This window comes from Toxorhynchites rutilus, chromosome 3, assembly GCF_029784135.1.
Source record: "Toxorhynchites rutilus septentrionalis strain SRP chromosome 3, ASM2978413v1, whole genome shotgun sequence".
NCBI classification, from domain to species: Eukaryota; Metazoa; Arthropoda; class Insecta; order Diptera; family Culicidae; genus Toxorhynchites; species Toxorhynchites rutilus.
The window spans coordinates 122078948-122100725 of NC_073746.1; the positions used below are offsets into that span (position 1 = coordinate 122078948).

General features: G+C 37.8%; 1 protein-coding gene across 2 annotated transcripts in view; it reads left to right on the forward strand.

Annotated features, from left to right (window-relative positions):
- The window catches only part of LOC129779968 (protein spire), a 434695-nt gene that overhangs the window by 261440 nt on the left and 151477 nt on the right, over nt 1-21778 (forward strand). The window contains exons 7-10 of one of the 2 annotated variants that reach the window (XM_055787780.1): nt 2652-2782; nt 2860-2971; nt 3066-3189; nt 9646-9693. In XM_055787780.1, coding sequence (XP_055643755.1) covers nt 2652-2782; nt 2860-2971; nt 3066-3189; nt 9646-9693 — 415 coding nt within the window. The remainder of the gene's footprint in view (nt 1-2651; nt 2783-2859; nt 2972-3065; nt 3190-9645; nt 9694-21778) is intronic. The other variant, XM_055787781.1, reaches the window with a different exon arrangement.

A 21778-nucleotide genomic window follows, 5' to 3' on the forward strand; every position in this document is an offset into this window, starting at 1 on the left:
TAGTACTCTGCTGACCGTGGATTGGACGATTCCCAGCATCTTACCGATGTCCCGATGTGACAACTCCGGATTCACGAAATGAGTGCACAGGATTAATTCACGACGCTCTTTTTCGTTCGACGACATTTTTCCAAATTTACGAAAAATTGACAGTGAAGCATGGCCAACGTGATCTATACACTATCTGATTATAAGCGAAAGCTGAAGATATAATTCCTAAAAATTAAATTTCTACAGCGTTTTTTCCGTGATGCAATTTGATGTGACACACCCTTTATTTCATAAAAATGTGACCTTCTTAACCTTCTGGTCTTCTGGAACTCGATTTTAAGTGTAACTATAAGCATGCCTCTCTTAGTGGTTTATTGAAGTCAAACAACTAAAAATGGCATGACAATTTTGAATGAACTTTTCTCAGACTCGAGCTTCTACTTAAGCACCATTTCTAGGGGGAATATCAAAATGTAATTGTTTTATGTGTGACATTTAACACCAAGTAGAATGTGAACAACTTCAATCTATAAGCATTCGTGTATAAACCAGTAAGCAATCCCGCTCCACCCCACATTATTTATTCCAATTATATTCTGCCCGTGAGTCATCCCGTTCGCTCTTGCTAACCTGCTATTCCGCCTTAAAATGTATCAGTATGCACTAGCCACCCACCCCACTAACTATCCACACTCGATTGAGTAATCCCACCGAGAACAACGAGCCTTTTAATTTAATGCCAATCAATGAATCAACACGGTTCACGGTTCGGACGCGCGGATTGTTTCCAGAGTGCAGTGGCCTCATAAATCTGCACATGATTTATTTGCCATCGTGAGACGCCGACTAGATTCCCATACTGCCCTCTGCCCTCCCCTTCCCGCATTCGCCAGAAACAGGACGGTTCAGTGTGATGCTATGAGGTTTGAGGGCATGGTAATAGTGCTCGTAGCAAATGTAGTTCACCAGTGCAATGTGAAAATTTCCTATTATTGATGTCGATGCGGGGCAGAAATCGCCCTCTCGTGAGCGACAATATTCGTGTATTCATAGGTTAGAATTGTGGTAAGCCGCCACTTTCCATTGAATAGGGGCTTGCACGGGGTGATGAAATGATTCTTTTCTTAATGATGAAAGCCAACAGGATAATTTTAATATGACATAACGCTGCACCACGAACGACCAATGATCCAAAATTAATCAATGGGTTCGTATTCATGCTCTGGAGTTTGAGCAAGGAAAAGAACTAGACGACTAAAATCATACATGTTTACATGTTGATATTAAATTTTGCCATCTCAGTGTCCTACTTGTTGAAGACGGATTACAGATAATGAATCTTTCTCCTCGTTGAACTACTTGTACTTGAAGCTACCGTTAAACACCTCGGGCCATACGAAGATTGAATATATTGATTTTATCTTTACGATCGATCATAAAACTAAAGCAATAAGCTTGATCTACAAAAGTTTCATGGCAGACTTGAGTCCAGCTTTGCGATTTTCAGTTAAAGTGAGGCTGAGGTACTGGAACAGGCAATTGGAGATTTCAACGTTTAAAAATGAGTCGTTGCACGAGATAATATCTGTCTCCGTGGTAATACGGATACCTAAAAATTGTATTATCGCACTTATGAATTTCATTTTGGAATAAAGTTTGAAAACATATATATTGAAAATACCACAATAATGCGTTCCTATAAAAATTCGAGCTTGAATGAAGCCATAAGGTTTTGCCAGCTCTGGTTTGAACTTCTCAGAATCTTTTAATCAGAGCCGAAGTTCTCTCGGTTAGACGTTGTGTAAGACGTACATTAATTTTGATACGATAACGACTTTATGGGATCTATACCACATCATCCCAGTTTTAGAATAGCTAAAACTAAGCCAAATCGGGCCAAATCGAATGATTATGATCGTAGCTTTTGATGAAAGGCAGCATTCGTTTTTTGCAAGTAATCATTCTGATGAATTGTCATGTTGATTGTACCTGAGGTGATGATAGATTAGCTATTCCGGACACATGTACAAACCGCTCTCCAAACGACGTATCTTTTCCGACAGTTTTGTTTTTTGTCCTTAAGTATCCAAATGCTGCAATATAGAGTATCGCGTTTCTATCTAGCATTTTCTTCACTTCAATGTCCATGCCAAAAACTGCACAAACAATGTTTTTGACACCTCTTGGTTCCTTTTCAAATAACCAAATCTTCAGAATTTTTGATTTGAACAAATCTTGTTTTCTATTGCAATCAAAATCGGTTCGTGCACATTCGTTCATTCGTTCGCGCGTCTTTCTCATTCGTCGTCATCCCAAACACTGCTTGTGAACAGTCAAAAACCAGTTCCGTTTGTATGAAATATTTCGCCCACGACTGAAATATTTCAAAAAGTTGCAATGTCATATGCATGATTTCATTAATTAAGTAGAGGAAACATTTGTTTATTTTTTAATTTTTTCATTTCCGTACACAATGTTCATTCAGCCGATAGTTTAAATTCTAGTTTTTCCGTCTTGTTCAATGATAGCCTTAATGTTAACGTTTTCTGTTGGTGAAATACTGCCGTATGCGCACTTCTTCGATTAAAGTTCGAACATGGGCACAATTCAATAACCTTTCTTCTCCTACAATTTCTTCTCATCCCCTACGATCGCGTTAGGCCCGCTTTTGGATGCAAGTGGTGGACGAGCTGCGGCGGGGAGTAAGGCTGAAAAAGATCAACTTCTCCCGAACGCCGATCGAGTACGAGCTGACGCCATATGAAATCCTGATGGAGGACATCCGGTCCAGGTGGGTGAATCCTCATCATATCTGTTTTTTCCTTTCTGTCTTTAGCGTTATAATATGTTTTCGAATTTGCGTTTCAGAAAGTACAATCTTCGTAAGGTGATGGTGGACGGTGATATACCGCCCAAGGTGAAAAAGGACGCACATGCGGTTATCCTGGAGTTCATACGATCTCGGCCTCCACTCAGGAAGGTAAATTATTGAAGTTTCAAACAAAAATCATAGTACGAATACAATGAGAATAACACTCTTTACTAAAATATTGTCCGTTTTTCCGCAATCACAGGCGTCGGAACGAAAGCTGGCTCCCCAGCCGCTGAAACGAGTGGCTTGCCCCCGGGAGCAGTTGCTCGATTCAATCCGAAAAGGACGTGTGCTAAAACCGGTGCATCCCAAGCTAAAAACAAGACGTGAGTACAATCTTTTTATTCTCTGTGACATACCTTCGACAGTGGAGCGTTCGAGGCTACATGAAGCATTTTACGGTAATCACTTCCAGCAGTATGGCTATTGAAATCCATATCATTGCACATCTGTGTATCAAACATACGTCACTTATAAGAGTAAACCCAAATAGCGAACAGAACAAACATTGATGTAAATTTTTGACATAACACAATGAATACTATACCAAAGTACACCAAAACATACAGAGCAGTTTAGTTATGTGAACATTTTATTATCACTTTGAGCATAGGGTAAATGATCTTGGTTTGTCCAATTTGGGGAGTTTTCACGCAACTAGTAAATGCAAATCATTTTTCTTCATGAAAATGACATATAATCGATACGAGTTTGGGTTTGTTGAAAAGCCCCAAGTCTCTAGTTGCTAATACTACCGTAAGGCGTTGAAATTATTCAAATATTTATGTTTTTAACGATTTTCTTAAAGAGAAATTATGATCATGGTTGGTCCAAAAAATGATCATGGACAATTTTTGAATGAAAACATTCGAATTCTCAAGTAGATGTTGCATCATTGCTTGAGTTTACTGTCATCATATTGATCCATTCATAATTTGGACTTTCTTCAGAATATTGCCTTTTCTTGGGCATTTTGAAAGTGTTCACCTCAACAAACTCAACACAGAGTGTTGTTGAGTTATTTCGGCTATGCGCGAAGGACACAATAAACAAACTGCAGCGCGCCATCCGCTCTTTTTCTTCAATAAACACCACAAAACCGTTCTGTTATTGCAAGATTTCTAAATAATGGCAACCTGCCATTTTGGAAAGAGTGCTTTGAAACGGTATACCGAGTAAAACGTGATCTGAGGTACCCAGTCTCTAATTTTTTTCACTTTAACTTTTTTTTCACAAATAGAGGCACTCTAATTGCTCTGTTATTATAAAGTTATATTTCAAATATGACTTATTTCAAGCGAAAATGAAATATTTCAACGTTAATTAAAAGTTAATTGTCTATTATGAGTTCAATGAAGTAAAAATTGTGATTTTTTGTAGATTCTGGTTGAAGATTCACCAGAAATTGTTTGAAGTGATATTGCAACGAAATAAAAAAAAATATACAAGATGGCAGTCAAAAAACGAATGGTAGAACAGTTAGAGAGCTGTAATTTGGTAGATAGGAACACTCAAGTTTATTATAAAATTTTCAAATAAAATTGAGAATAACACCTTAAAAACCACTAACTTTTGAGATTTTCACTTCTAAAATGTTACTTAAATCCACTAATTTGGAAGTTTCACAACTTCATTCTATATACATTTTTCTCGTCTTTCAAATGGAAGCAACACAATTATCCGACGTAGCGTAATTTTTGAATTTGAGCCAATTTAAGGCAAACAGAGCCCATCGGAATCTTAAGCCAGAAAGCGATATTTGAAATTCAATGAGTGGGAGTAAAATAGGTGAAGATGATTACGAAATTCCAGAATAGGAGTACAGGACCAGGGATCTGCATCCCTGGATCATAAATCTGTTAGTTGGAGCATAATATGGAAATAACTCACTCATAGAATCGAGATGAACAAGCTCAGGAGGCTGAATGTCTAAAAAATAAAGAATAAAAAATCAGTCATAGATTCATTTGCATCTAAAAGCATGAATTGGATATCAGGTGATGATGCGCTTACCACCGGAATTTAAATTATACTTCACTTGGTAAAAAGCTATAGAAATCCATTGAAATTTTCATAACGTTCGTGATAAACAAACTCGAAACAGTTGATCAGTTGTAAAATAGGCTGGCCGATTTCTCGAAGGCCGCGTGATCCTAAAGGATGACCCACGGCCAGAATCAGTGCTGCAATCCATCCTGATTCCTGTCTACTCAGTTTTTCAAAAAACTCGCAAGAACATGCATTTTGACGGCATGCATTTTGTGACGTGACAACGCGCTCTGTGCGAATAAACAGTCTCCACGAAGCGTTGTCACGTCACACAACCAATAAGTTGTATTGAATAAGAATTTCACCGTATCGTAGCAAGCGATATACTATTTTTTATTACTCTGAATACTTCTTACTTTCCTCTGAGATCTCCCCTTCCACTTCTAAAAGTCCATCCTATAGGGGAAGGTGGTCCTAACGCAACCGGTGGTCCTGAACCTACCCTTCTTTGTATCTCAGGAACGGTGCTTCCTACTGAATTTTCAATAGTGTCAAATGTAAGGTGTCATAACGCTGACAATTTGATAATATGGTGACTTTTTTGGCTCTCTTCATTCTAGCGTTTTAGCGCCATTTTACGTTTTCATTCCTTCAAAAACAGAGAAGAAATATATTCGACCTGTGTGCAAAATGAGTTCTATGTTCTTTTAGATTGTGAAACATTGCGAAACAAGACAATTTTGATTGTTTATGATATGTTCATCAAAATAAGCTATATAAATTGAATCTACCTGTTACCTGTAATACACGATATGTCTTTATTTGGGAAAAGTCGGGGTGGTCCTAAACCGACCTCCAGTTTTTCTATCGTGATTGTTCAACACGTTCACTCTGGTGCTTGCCATCAATGGCTAGCACAATCCTGGTTGATCGAGTGGCGCTCACTACAGGGGGAAGGCGTTTGATTTTGCTATCAGAAACTTTTGATAAACTCTTTCTTTGCATCCGTACCTGTGCAAGAGCATTTATGTTTGATTGTTGAAGATGACTTTGACTTTGACGTTGACTTTGATCGTTGATCGTTGATCGTTGATGTTTGCGTGTGCATTTGTATGTGTACTTTCTTTGTATAACTCCACACACGTCGCTCCAAGGCTAAGTTCTTCCCACTCAAACATTATCTCTCTCTCACTTAAATCCTATCTCTCACTATCAAACATTATTCTTTTTTTATTCCTCTTCGCGCACCCATGGATATATGCCAAAGTTACCATTCACGATCGTATTGTGGGGTTTAATGCCATTCTCGGTCTATCATATCCGTTTTTAAAGAACCGGAAGTCACCATCCTCGATTCCAAAATGGCATCGGAATACGATATTCGACTTCCGCTGGTAAGCCCATATCGTATGGGTTATTCATATTTTTGACGTAGGACTATGTCTTTCATTTCTATACCGGGGTGTAAAATCAATGTTTCGAAAACGAAAGCGCTACACCGGAGAAAGAGATTTTGAGTTAATAGCACCTAAACAACTGAACGAAATGGTATGATAAACACTTCATTCGAAAGATAAAATGTCTGCGCGTTCTATACATGTTACTTTTTGATCCAAAAACTTGTTTCAATAGTCTTAAAAATGCTTTCAAAATAGGCTATTGAAATCACCAATCAGTATATAAGCGAGCGCCGCTCGAAAATCCATTCAGTTATAATTGAACAGCGATTGAGGTAAAACCTAACGCCTAAATGGCTACTACTACTGTGTAATTTGCAATTTAAGTACCATGAACATTTGTACATTTACACGATCTAAATCCGGCTCTGTTACAGCTAAAATGCTAATGAGCCTAATAAATAAACAAACGAGATAAAAAAAAAAATTGTAGGAGGTTATGTCTAAGACACGACCGCATTGTTGACGTAGAACTACGCTGTAGTTTGATTCAAGTCGCTTGTTTATAATTGTGAATATCATTTTATAATGCTTCGAAAATTTAGAAATAACCATTCTACCATTTTAGTCGCTCTGAAATAATTTTTTTCTCGTAAAATCATTTGACGATTATTGTTTGATGATTCATTATTGTCCTCGCAGATCAATCCATGCTCTAGATAAGCGCAGTTATCAGCCTTAGTGGAGAAAGTTTTGCTACTGGCAAGAGAAACCAAATCATACACAAAATTTCAGAACGACATTTACTTTCTTGGTGACTAAATAAACGAAATAAACTCTTTCTGTTAATCTCAATAACCTCGAAAAGAGTAGCACTGCTTCATTATGATCAAGATTAGCGCAAATCCAATCCTAGTTAAAGGAAGTTTTGCAACTGACACGCGAACCCAAATAAATTTATAACTTATTGAATAACTTGGTATTCCCCAAAATAATTTTTTGGTGCACAATCTTAACACCTGCTTCACTATAGCGTCAGTTCAATGCATTGATGCAATGTCAAAGGCACCAACGAAGCCTTTATGAAAACGGAAAACAAACAATGTCAACTGCTTGGAGAAAGGCTGAATATTTGCCTCAGCAGAAATTCATCACTAATATCCAAGCGCAAATATTTCCCTCCCGCTATCTCCCCTCGTTGTCGCCACGTTTGAATCGACATGTTCACCCGCAACAGCGCAATACGTTAAAACTCACGCACGTACGCACACAAATATCCATATATCGATGGCTTGAAGCAATTAAATATACACACAGTTATCTCCGTTTTGCGCTCTTCTCAACAGAAGCCCTTTTTGTTAATATTGCCGGTCCAGATCAGCTTAACTGTCATCCTTTGTGGAAAGAGTTTTACTACCGTCATGCGAAACCAAATCACAGACAAAATTCCAGAACATTTATTTTCTTGGTGAGCTGACGATAGCCTAGCTTGATGATTCCCCACATAATTATGTAGTTCAGAAGCTTAATGCAATGGCGTCAGCTTGATGCAATGATCAGTCAGTAATTTGGTCGCGTCCATAGCTCAATCCGAAACTAAAACATGTGAGACTTTAAACTTATTCAGTTCATTCGTCTCTAACCTTCATAAAGGCTCTTGGAAAACTTTACTTTTTCCTTGTATTACTCCTCCATCCCCATTGCCTTGAGAAAGGTATTCGATCCTTCACCGTCCAGCTCGCCTAGCCAACATCAGTCGATGTTCTCACGAAAAATGAAAGTTTGCCTCAGCGAGATCCACTGTTTATACTCTAGGCAAATATTCCCCTTCGTTCTTCTTCTTTTCCTTTGTTCACGGAGATTTTTAGTCTTACGATTTTCCCTTCGTTGCTCGTCGATAAGTTGTCCATTATTGACAGCTCTGTTCGGGAAAGCACACAAATGGACAGAACAAATGTGTGAGAAAATGGAAACGCCTATAGTTTTCATGAATTTTAACTATTTACACACCATGAGATTGTAATGTATAGCATATCAAACAAATCTTAGGGAATTTCCGATTCGTTTGGTATGTGAATCACCAAAATCCGTTCGCGGCAAAAATTGTTATTAACGTTAACATTATTTCATGAAAACGTCACGTCTACGTCAAAAACGCTTCAAAATACCTGTTTTTCAAATGCTAGTTTCTCATAAATTACAAAATAAAACGTAGGTCTACCCACGGCTCTTCACACAAGCATTTAATCACCCGCTCAATGGTATATAGACATTGAAGTTTGGTTAAGCATGTGCAGAGATATCTCAAGAAACATAAAAATCTTGAAAATCTAAAATATTTTAAATATAATTATGTAGTTTTTGAAACTTGCCTCTCTCAAAGGTTGGTGCATAAAAAATAAATTTGTTACAAAAAATTTATGATATAACTAGTGCTTTTTCAAATAACGTTTCAATTTTCTCCTAAAACTAGATTTGAAATTTGGTTATCTTGTGCATAATCTCATGAAATGGGTCATTTGCCGCAATTGATGAAGCGTAAATCTTTGAACCACATCCAATGTTCAAATCAAACGATTGTCACAATGAACAACTGAAGATTTTGTTCATATTCAAAAATTCTTCTTTTTCTAAAATCGAACGCAAAATCCCGTATCTCTACAGCTACTCCTAATCGGAGATCTAACGTAACGGATTCCACAGCTAACGCATTTCTTCCATGCCTGTGCCTGGCCCAGCTGTGAAACATGGAAATTGGCGACCACCGTGGGGCGTTACTACCGGTAGAGCCCATCTCCCGCATACGATTGGACATTAATTGCCTGTCTGACGGCGCACGGATCGAGCATCACCACTGGGAACGCCACACACAATTCCAGGAAGCACTGACTGGTTGCGAAGGAAAACTGGTTGTTGGTTGGCTGTTTCTAGACGCTGGGTCCGTGCGAATCCGTCCGATGGAAACTAGTTCCAGAAACGTGTTCCCCTGCGCTCCCAGTGAAGCACAGTGCTGGGCCGGACAGAGTCGGGAGCGACCGGTGCGCAATAATAAAAGCAACGAATTAATCATATCGAAGTCGTTAATGGTTTATTATTAATTTAATAAATTATGTTACGGTTCGCTCGATCGTATAAAGACATATATGTCTTTTCGTGGAAGAAGGGTGCACTCCTCGGAGGCGTTCCTATGAATTGGAGTCGTTCGCATTGTGCAGAAATTATTATTATTGTATTTTACAGGTGAATTCAAGCTGTCAGAGAGAAAATTTAAAGAGATGAATAAGATTTTTGTTCCATTTTTTTTAGATTTACACAAAAAAAATCGTGCCGTTCTTTATTTCCTCAAATTTTGGACTTGATCTAATCTGATTTTCTATGTTTTGTCCACATTTGTAGACATTGCAATCGTCTTCACAATGTTACCATATCACATCATCAGCATATGTAAGTACACTTGTGCGTGTTTCGTCCATTTCTCGTTGATTATGATTGCTCACATATTCTATTACAGTCGATGTAATCTGTTCTATATTTCGGACTGTTTCATTCTAAACTCTAAATGTATTACTGACCTGGCATTTTTTATCTTCTTGTAAAAAGTGTTCTCATTTTCGTGTTCTGCCAAACAGACCCACTCACTCGCTAGATAATTCTGATTTCAACGCTCGACTCAAAGCCTACACCGTAAATTACACGTGTAATTTACGTGCCTTCCCGCATTCTCCGATCTTCAGGAAGGTTGTTAAATTGGAAGATGAATTACCACGCGTGTACCTACCGCATCACTAGCAGCAGCAGTTCGCAATGCCGGACGCGGCGAAAAAATAAATGAACATTCAGCTACCGTTCGTTTCAATGAGTGTGTAGGCATAGTTTTTCCACTCAACAGCAACAACAACAACCGAGTCCGACATATATTCGACAGTGATGTGTGCAATTTTCTTTCTCGCATTCCGACAGGTTATGTGCTACATCTTCTTTCCTGTTTCCATATTACACTCGCAGTTTATCTCGCTCTCGGGCCGTGTCTTACGTCAGCCGGGAACTTCCTTCATGCTTGGAAGATTAAACCAAGCTGAAAAATCTGCGAAATGAAGATTAATTAACGCCGCTTTTCCTCTCATCGCGTGAAAGGTTTGCTCGAGCTTTTAGTGCACAAAATAAACTGTTGACACAGTTGGTCGGCAATTGGTCGGCGCTTTATGCGCGTGGACTCGCTGTCGGCTTGAATGAGGAAGCTTAGCTTTTCGCGACCGGCATGCCGCATCAGATTGCGATCATGATAAGATTGCACTCGCACGGAGGCGGTTGTGAATGGTTGTAGCATTTAAAGCTGCTGTAATTGTTGTTTTCTTTCCTTTCTTTTGAGTTCACCCAGTTCAGCCGTCACTGGAGCAGCTCTCGGAAGCATATATTAAAGTAAAAAAACATTCGCTGATTTTTTCAAAAATGTTCTAGAATGATTTTTGGTGCAAAAGGTAGTAAGAAATTAAAATTTTGGGGTCCGTTGAATGATATTTCAAATATTGTCGCATACGCTCTCATCATACAATATATCATAGAAATGTTCAAAATACACCTCCACTGAATCAGTTTTATCCACTCGTAAAATTTAAAGAAGAAAATATACCAAATTTGAACATGATTTCCCATCCTGAAATTGCATTTTATATTGTTAATCGAAAAAATAAATTTATTAATCAAAAACTTGTAGTTGATGTTTGCAATTTTATCCTTCGTTTTATTACAGCTAATCAAGATACCATTTCAGCAGCACACGATTCAAGCTCTTCTCGAATAGTACACATACTGATTGCTGCTTGCACGAAAGTAAGGAATTTTTGGCAAGAAATAAACCCCAGATAGCATTTTTTTTCGAAAACTCTAAATCCGCTCGTCAAATTCATGAATCGTCGTCATACTCCCAAATGGTACAGTATCAAAATGAAAATGAACTGAAATTCGTAAGACCCTCAATGTTGAAAAATGTATGTTCTTATTGGATGTGTGAATATGAATTCGTCCTTCCCAAAAGCAAGTCTTTTTTCGCATTAAATGTATCGTATTTTGTTTCAAATAAACATCATTTGCGGAAAGTTTTATTGTACTATTTTAATAAATTGCCAGTAAATATTCACGGTGAGCATCCAACATCAAACACAGCTTAAATGATTTTGAAAAATTTGGATCTAATTATTTGGACCAACACTGTAGGGTTGGCAGCACCCTCTCAGAATTCATTAAAACTTCGTGGACGTAGGACTGTGTTTGTAAGCAACTAAGTTCTCTTTCAAGAACCTGGAACCATTATTTATTAATGCCCGTCAAAGAAATATAGAAATATATTCGAAAAAGCATTTCCTACTTCATTGCCTTGCCGATATTATCCTTGTCCGGAACATTGTCGGTGGTGAATCGTATTTACTTCTATTTTTCACTAACTGACCCGGCAAACTTCGTTCCGCCCAAAATAAACTTTTTGATATCAATACCATCAAACATTCACGTTTTCTTGCTTAGCGAACATTGATTGGTCCGATTGATCTTCTAGTTGACCCTTTACAATTTCCTTTAACTATAAATTTCCTAGTACTTCTACCGAAACTAGTCATTGTAATATCACAGACACAATTTTCGTTCAAGATTTTTCAATCACTTGCAAATAAAATGTTTCTCCCTTACATGGAATTTTGATACATGGATGTTTGATACAGAAAATATAATAAAGTGATGCTATCTCAAATCGGACGATTCCTTCTCGAGTTTGGCGCTTACCCCTTTGCTTGATTAGTTGTCGGGATATGCAGAAATTCGTATTTCATTTGTATAGTAGCCTTTTTCATCAATAAAATTCCACCTGGTTATTGGAACGCTTCGTAAGATCATGACTTGCTCAAACAATGAATCCGTAAAAATAGGTGAAAATTATTGATTTGAGAAGATATTTTCTTCATTCGTTCAATAAACAAATTAATATCTCAATTTTTTCTTCAGAGTAACTTTTTAGTTATATCATATCAGTTAACATTGCAAGTTATTATTACAGAGTGTCCGAAATATGATTCAGAACGGTACTATGAACATGTATTTTTTTCATATTCGATCATTTTAGACATGAGCGAACGCACATGAGTCGTTTATTTGAGGTGTTTTGTCTTAAAGAGCACAAATGAACTACCGCTCTAAAAGATTCGCTAATATTCTGTTCGCTCTATGGTGGTATAGGGGTTGTTTGCTTGTAAAGTTTGTGTAAGTGCAATTTGGTATCATTTCAATAGGAGGGACGATGACAATGGGAAAGTTTCGATAATATGCTCTTACTGCAAAAAGGCGGAGGTTCAAGGGCAAATCCGTGGTGGCATCAATATTAAAACTGTTTTGTTAATGTAGGTACTCTACAAACTTACGGTGAATAATATGGGCCTTATTCTAGAAAACGAGACGAGCAATTCGTCTTGTCTCGTCTCGGCTTCAGTCACTGGCGAGATGAGCAAAATACTGGAAAGTCTTCTGTCACTTTTTATCGATATTATTAGTGATGTCAGATGTGAAGACATTTTTTACTTTGAAAAAAAAACATTTCTAAAATTGATTAATCGAGACTTCTTATATAAGTATAAGTTTCATATATCCTTTTTGTTTTATTGATATTTTTCTACCAGCACATGGTTTCATCACTCAGACGTTTCGTTATTATGGAGGTATTAAGGCCAATGTTTATTCACCTAATCGACGATTTATATAGTAAAGTTTTAAATCTATACGCATGAACTTCACTAAACAGTTTTACAATAAAGTACCCTAGTTTTTTCCACATGCATAGCAATAAACTTCGAAACATCTGGGTGCGACGATTGAAACGCATTATATGAAAATAAAAATCAGTAGAAAAACATTGTTTCATCAAAATTTTCCCAAAAATTTAGTCATAAACTATTCTTTTTTGTTCAATATGATTGAGAAGACACTTTTCGTGCCGTGTTAATATATTTGAAACAAAGACCTCCAAACACCAGCATCCCTGGTTATGAAGTTCAATGCTTACATTTGGTTGTGGTGTTTGTGATTATTTTTTTCGAGATAACTGTAAATCTCGAAGTTTCATGCAATTATAAGACATTTGGCATAAAAAAAATATAACCCCCGATTTCCGATGATTTTTCAAAGGTTTTCAAAAAAACTCAAAATTTAACGCCCGTGACACTTTTCACAACTATAGAACCACTCATTTTTTCAGAGTTTCCAGAGATATATAAGAAATCGGTTGAATTGAAGTATATAGTGTAGGTTATAATAACTGTCTTCATTGAAAAGACTGGTGGTTTGAACTTTATTGTAGTGTTCAGGCGCGAAACAATAAAAAAAACACTAAAATTCCAGTGTTTCATAACTATAGAACCAGATGGAAAAATTCTCACTCCTTTACAAAATGAACGTCTATAGCAGATGAATTACAATAAGTTTCTAATTCGTTGGTCTTACTTAGTTCTCAATCAGTACAAATAATCCATTCCGGGCGGTTTTGACCAAGTTGCGCCATGTTGTAGTGTGTAGCTCGTTCTACGCAGAGGATACTGCTCTTTTAAGCTCTTTAAATCACTCACATTGCTTGTAAGCAGCTTCTACTATTCGTACGATCACTCCTCATAAGTTCTTTATACGGTTTTTATCTAGTAACCAAGCTGACCAGTCCAGAATCTGAAGCCCCTATTCAATATACCATGCCTTGATTTTCCGGATGTTAGGAATTGATGCCAAATTACCCAATTATCACGGTGTTTTTGATGCGAAAACAGAAGTAAATTATTTTGAAGTACTTCATTGTACTTCTAACTGTACATTGGTGTTGATAAAAAGCTATCTGAACGCGGCCGTTTTGAAAGTGTTTTCCTCAAACCATCAAACTGCCGTCTGCAAAGTTTCGAGTTGAAAAATTACATGGCACATCCCGTAAGTCCTTCCAGTATGAAGAAATTCTATACAATTTGATTTCTTTTTATTAGAGAAGTTCTCCTGAAATAGTGAAACCCATGGAATTAGCTTCTACATTAGTTTTAGGACCCGCAGCTTTGGAGATGGTATTTTTATGGTTTGGGGAGAATTTGTCTGGTTTAGATAGCCCACCATCAACACGAATGAACAATCAGAAGTGCAACGAACTTTTCAGAATCATTTACTGATGTTTTTACACAAAAAACAATGTGATAATTGGGTAATTTGGCATCAATTCATAAAATCCGGAATTTCATGGCATGGTTTAATGAATAGAGTCTTCAGATTCTGGACTGGTCAGCTTGTTCACCAGATCAAAACCCTATAAAACACTTTTGACGAGTGATCGTATGAATAGTAGAAGCAGCTTACAAGTAGTATGAGTGATTTGAAGAGCTTAAACGAGAAGTATCCTCTGCGTAGAACGAGATACACAGTACAACATGGCTTGGTCAAAACGACCCCGGATGGGTTATTTTTTCTAATTAAGAACTAAGGATGACCTATGAATTAGAAACATATCGTAATTCATGTGAAATTTACGTTAATTTTGTAAAGGAGTGAGAATTTGTTCATCTGGTTCTATAGTTATGTAACACTAAACATTTAGTTTTTTGAATGTTTCGCGTCTGAACACAACAAAAAAGTTGAAATGGCCAGTCTTTTAAATGAAGATAGTTATTCTATCCTACACTGTATACTTCAATTCAACCGATTTCTTACATATCTCTGGAAACTCAGAAAAAATGAGTGGTTCTATAGTTGTGAAACGCAGTGTATTAAGCATTGGGTATTTTATCGTGTAAGAGCCCCCGCAGACTGCAGACTGATTTGTGGGCCGATAGTTTGGTCGGCTTCTTAATCAGTACGGAGAGGTATGCATGTGCGCACATTACGCCGATTCAGTTGGTTCGGTTTTTGCACCAGAAGGCCGGGGCTCTAAATCAACAACGCTCGAAGTTCCATATGAAAAATGGAGATGATCATTTTTATTGGCACCCTAAACCATACGTTTCCTAGTATTCCGAAAAAAGACTTAAATTCAGAGTGAGATTCAAGATTAAAGAAAAACTATTATCAAAAATGTTGTTCAAAAACACCGTTTTCATTGACAAAAAAATTCAGTATGTTACGCATTCCTGTGTTTAGAGCATTGGGTAATGGTCGTGAATTACACTACATTGTTAAGAAACATCCATACTCCACGTGGACAGTTTCAAAAAAGGGAGTTAGGAGGCTAGCAAATGTCCAAGGTCTATACCATCCAAGGTAGAGTGTGAATGACTCCTTAGAAAGACGAAAATTCAATTCATCAATTAAAAAAGACACTTTGAAATATTCCATCAAGTTTAGTTTACACTGATAAAACATAAAGAAAAAAACTCCTCAATTTTTTTTGTCAAGTTCATGTCAAAATCAAAATCATTCCAATGTTCAATGAAAGAGTTTGATGAATCGAGAACAGTTCTGGCAAATAGGTGCAGCAGAAGTGAAACATTGTGCGTGAAACCACGAAAGGCATTGCAAGAATATTGTTAAACCTGCGTCGACATCAGGATAGGGAAGCTGTTATCCGTTTATATTATAAGATGAGAAGAACAGCAGTTTGCTTTATTCTGATTAAAGGCGACGTGTGACGTCGGGACGCGTGACTAAGTGAGCTACCTGTTCAATCAACAATGATGTGTGCTTTCTATCGTTTTCATCGGCTTTGTTCAGGAGAAAACCTTGAACCCCAAATATCTTTTCTCCAAATCAGATGCTGTATCAGCCCCTCTTCTTGTTTGGGAATTAACGCGGGATCAAGTGATCCCAGTCGAGATGATACATTTGGTCTTGTGATCCGTCCCGTAATCCGTAGCCACCATCTTCAACGGCAATTCACAGTTTTCTCGCAGAAAATTAAGAGTGTATCACAAAGTCTCAGAAAGTCAAAGAAAGAGTCCGTTTTTACCTTTAGGGGAAATCCTTAACCCTTTACCGTACAACGTCGAGTCGTGTGACGTATTCAATAATACGGGAAGGGGTTAAGCATTATATTTGCGAACATTGTTCAAGAAAACAATTCTGTTCAATGAAACCATGCGGTAGACTATACTGGCAGTTTACGTATGCTTTTCACGGCTCTATTCCTAAAACAAGCATAGATCATATGATCTAGCGCTATGTTTTTTTTTTTTCAAACAGTTTGAAACATGTGTGAGTGCTTTTTTATTTCTTTCTGACATTGTCGCAGCCAACGTGAGAGTATCTGCTATGATATTAACGATTATTTTCGGAGCCTTTCTCTTGTTTGTAGAAAACAGAACTCCTCTACTTGTGTTGATATTTCCTAATCATGTTTTCCCTCTTCGTCACAAGTCCAGGTCAGTGGGTATTCAGTATCGTACCGATCGTGGATGTTGATGCTGTAAGCTACACACTTTCCCCCCAAGATACGTCTGATCTTGCCACTGTCTAGCGGAACATAGATGGGATGTGTGTGATATTGGAATGCTTCGCGGAAACAAACGATTAAACGCGGAATTTACTTCCTCACAACGTTAGTATTAGACATGGTAGTCTGTCACAATTAGCGCTAGAGATATACCGTATAACTGTGGTATGCGTCAATCTGTTCTGAACTTTCCATAACAGTGCCTGTTATTTAAGAATTTTATGAAACAGAATTTCAGCAAAATCTGACTAATAGACAGTCGCTACAGTGACTAGACAGCCCTATTTCTCCACATTCATGGTTCGATGAACCTTGATTGCTTTCCTGCTGACTTTAACCCGATTCCTGGATTCGCTGTGCATGTCGACAGGTGAAATTTATAACGCCGTCATGCAATCTTCTCGTTAGTTTTGCCCCTATCTGGATCTTCTTCGAAATGAAGTCCGTCGCGATTTTGTTTCGCTTTCTCATCTCAATTTCTCAATTCCACTATCAGGAACGGTCGTGAAGAATATGTCTTAATTACTGAAAATACGGGAACGAGATAGTCTTGTGGGGGTTAACGTGGAAACAGCCCCAGTGGATCGGAGGCGGAACGGAGAAGACAACTCTGCGGGAGCCTGTTGTGGCCAATAAATGACTTGACGGAAATTATGTTCTGATTTTATTCATTAACATGGCCACTACATGGGACCGAGTGGAAATTTTCTACCCAGTTGTATTCATTTAAAAAAAAAATCAGGTTGTCTAACAATGGGCTCAATTTATTATTATTCCAAAATCATTGAACTAATTACCGATGCGTGTGCATGCTACCTTAAAATAACCATCCATTCCCACACAGATTGAAGCGGACAGCTACCGAAATTCAATGCAAACAATGCGAGTCACTGTCAAACAGTCAAAGATCGCGTTCATTAGCATAAAAATGTGTCCACTGGCTGTCATAACAAAAGCTCATTTTCACCGGTCCAGTGCGGCGGCATCATGGCGACAAGTGGGTTGCCTTTCATCCGAACCATCTTCCATGAGTGTTGAGATGAGAACACATGCAACGGACATAGCGAAAAAAAAGCGTGCTCACACACACAAAAAATAAAATATGATCACACACGACTAACCTACATTCGGCGCGCGTTTTTCTATCACATTTCAGCGCAGCAGGTTAACCTCTTTCCCCCGATTGTCACCCATAATTTTCATATTGTCCCATTATTGTAAGCATGACAGTGACACATATTTAGTTGGTCAATCATCAGCACCACAAAAACAAACATTCGGTAAGCTGCTGCGGGTTGGTAAACTTTACCATCGATGCGCCCAAAAACCCGAACCGAACCGAACATAGAGACGCAGAGGAAGATTACGGTTTCCCTTTGCCGCCGCCCCGTTTCGAAAGTAATCCCTCAACAACGACATCATTATCATAAACATCGTCGCTAATGATGCCGTAATAAAGCATTTCTCGCACACGTGGTCGTGGTCGCTCTGGTCCGCGAGTCCGATGAGGGATTATCGGCCGGGGCCGGTACCGATCTACCCGGAGGTCACGACCAGTTATTCCGGGAAAACAGAGAAACCAAAACCAAAAACTCGGAGATTTGCGGTCTGCAGTCTGCTTGACGGGGCAAAAAGGTCTAGTTCAAAAGACCATTGACAATGAAGCGAGCAAGGTTGGTGGGCCATTTCTTGTTGGTCGATTTTGAATATTTTTGTTAGCTTTTTGAGAGGTATACAATTTGGTTCGGCTCAATGGTACAAATAAAGTTTTTATATCCAATTAATGATCAATAGCGTCCAAACGTGAGCTACTTTTTGTGGTGATGGTCCTATGTAGAGCAGCGGGAATAGCAGTAGTGCATTTCACGTTGCCTTCGACTTTCATAGTCAAAGGCTAGAATGAACGAATAGTGCATTTTTAGAATTAAGTATTAAGAGTGCTCAGGTTTTTCAAGTCCAGTGTTTCCGCTTTAAACGCTCTTCATGAGACTATTAACGGCTTGATCCTTGATCAATAATTATTTGGGGAGAATTCCAATCCGTTCTGTTTGTTTCACAAAGATTGGAAGCTGTGTTTACTGGACTCAGTCTTGAATGACTAAAACCGTCTTAATGGTCTTGAAACGAATCCTTTTTTCTCTCCTTCAAATGCGGATGTTTTTGCAACATAATTGAAATGGTTATCTTTGCATTTTAACGTGCGATAGTTAGTAGACATGCGCCCTTCTATTATTCAATCGTTCAACTTGATTAAATAATTTCTGAAAGGGTAACCTCATTTGAACGACCTGGACGATCTTCAACAAATGCGCAAGTACAACCACGTTTGAATTCTGCTGTCCAATTTGTCATGGATGAGAACGAAGATGCACGGTTCATAAAAATATCGCTAAATTCCAGTGTTTGCCGATCGAACGTTTTATTGAATAACTCACATTTGTCTGTTCAAATATGATCTTGCAGAACGGACTTCCCCCAGTGGCATTCGAGAAGTACAAACGACAACGAGAGAACTCTACTGCGGTTAGTACTTCAGAATGCACAAGCAAGCGAACCAAAACGTCATGATCGCTTTTGGTGCTACAAGTTTAAGTTCTTCTTGGCGTTTACTCACTACATATTGAGCTTTCTCGCTTCGTTTAGTCATTTGGCGTAACAAATGTGAATACTCTCATGTTAGATTTGAAAACACGTTCATAAACGTTCATAAAACATAATAGAGGCGATCTGGCGTAGTAGTAGGATCCATACCTTTCACGATAAAGGTCACGAATTCTGTTTTCAAGATCATATTTAAACAGACAAATGTGAGTTATTCAATAAAACGTTCGATCGGCAAACACTGGAATTTAGCGATATTTTTATGAACCGTGCATCTTCGTTCTCATCCATGACAAATTGGACAGCAGAATTCAAACGTGGTTGTACTTGCGCATTTGTTGAAGATCGTCCAGGTCGTTCAAATGAGGTTACCGACATCTTTTTTTTATTGTTTTTACATAAACCGAACAGTCAAAGGCATTTATTCGATTCAAAAAGTAGAATCTCATTTCAACAAAAAAAAATTTACAAATATGTGTTAACTCACACACTCATTGTATACGTCATTAAGTTTTCAGCGCCCATATGCCTATTGAAACATTATTGCTAGCATGAAAAATTCTTTTACCGAATTATTTCATTGACAAACGTGACACGTTCTTTATTGTTGGAGATTTATATCTTTTGGATTGATGATGGCTTGTTATCATTAGGGACATTTCATATTAAGAAAAAACATCTTACTGTTTCCATTGCATCTATTTTTCTATTGCCATATATTGTTTCCAGTTTTATCTTTATTCATCAGAATAAGTGCAGTTTTCGTATCTCTGAGCGTGTGCCGCTACCAGGGCTCGAAATCTTGAAAGATTTGAAAGATGAAAAATGAAAATCGACTCTTCACTCAGTAGCTACGCTTCGACAAGGACTACTTCGGCATCCGCCGTCAACATGATGTGGATTGACTAGAAAATGAATAGACGAGCGTAAAGAGTGAGGATGACTGATGAACTATTCTAGCCAATGGTTATTCTAATTGACGTGACTAATGAATGCACACCTGTCTGTGCATTCAACCTGACTTCAAGCCACACTTCTACCTTCCCTGACATGAATCTCGTTGCCCGCGTACACAATCTTTTTACGTTCATGTAAAGTGAAAGGAAAACTTGATTTCTGATGCAAAAAGTAGTTACACCATTCATGGACGGTTTATTGTCTACTCACCGTGAACTGAAGCCAACGAACTTAGACAGTTATCAGGTATGCTATGAAGGTTCTCGCGTTAGTGTTAATAAATAGCGTGCAGTTTGGGAGGAATTCTAAACAAAATTTTGGTTCACTTTGTCTCCAAGTTCAATTTTGTGAAGAAAACATACAGAAAATCGGGTTTATATCAACAAAATTTGGCAAAGGTTGGCAGTGTTTCTGAACAGAACACTGCACGCTATTTCATATGTGTACGATACACAAAAATGTAGCTCACCTGTAGTATATGTCAATCCACGTTGAAATCGATACATACATATGGGATACATGAAAGAGAGAAACGAATTCATTTTAGGGAGAGTCACTTCAATATGCATTGAAGTCCATTTGACGGGGAAGAATGGCATGAGATGGTCGAGTCGTAGACTGAGATAGCAGCTAAACGCCGAATGATTGTCGAGTCATGTTGACGAAGAAACTGCTGTTAGAAGCCAAAACTCATTTCCAATTGAATACCGAAGCCTATCTATAGTTGATGATGACTTTGCCGAGCCTTGGTCGCTACAATAACACAGCGAAGAGAAACGTTCGTGGTGAAATGAACGTAAGGTCACATCTTTCATAAATGGTGCAAAATCAGAAAACAGAACACGGTTTTATGAAATACAAATAGAAAATGCAACGTTTTCAATTTATCGTGTATAAACAAGCTATTAGCAAGATAACTGATAAATCGTGAATGATTTATTGGTAACATTCCGATGAACTAAACTTCAAATATTTGAATAATGTTTGGCCAATAGTGGGTTAGAACTTCTTCATACTTCAGAACAAACTTAGATATTTCTACTTCATTCATTCGAAATTTTAGATAAATTGCTTAGGGCTTTTGAAATGATTCAATCGTTCTTCCGTATTTTTCATTCTTTCTACTAGCAAACCTGTTTTTGTGCGGTCGATAGGGATTGCAGAAAAAACGCATAAAAATTGTACTAAACTTCACCAATAGCTTTAAAAAATAGTGTCCTCTACAAAATTTAAAAAAAATTCTTTATGCGGTGGATAGGGAAAAACATTCCTTTAGGCAGTATTCTAGTCTAGAAATTTGAAAAAACAAAAATTGTTTCCTCCATATTTCTGTGGTTTAGGCATTCAAGAATATACCCCAGAAAGGACTTATCGAAAATCCTATTATTCATCGAGTTAGGGCCATTTTATTGATGCGGTATTCAACCTGCTTCGGCCATAACAATGAACTTCTCGAAACTAGATTTTCAAACTGGCGAACACGATATCTCAAGTTCTACTGAACCGATTCGTGTCGGATTTATATGGATACAATCTGCAGGC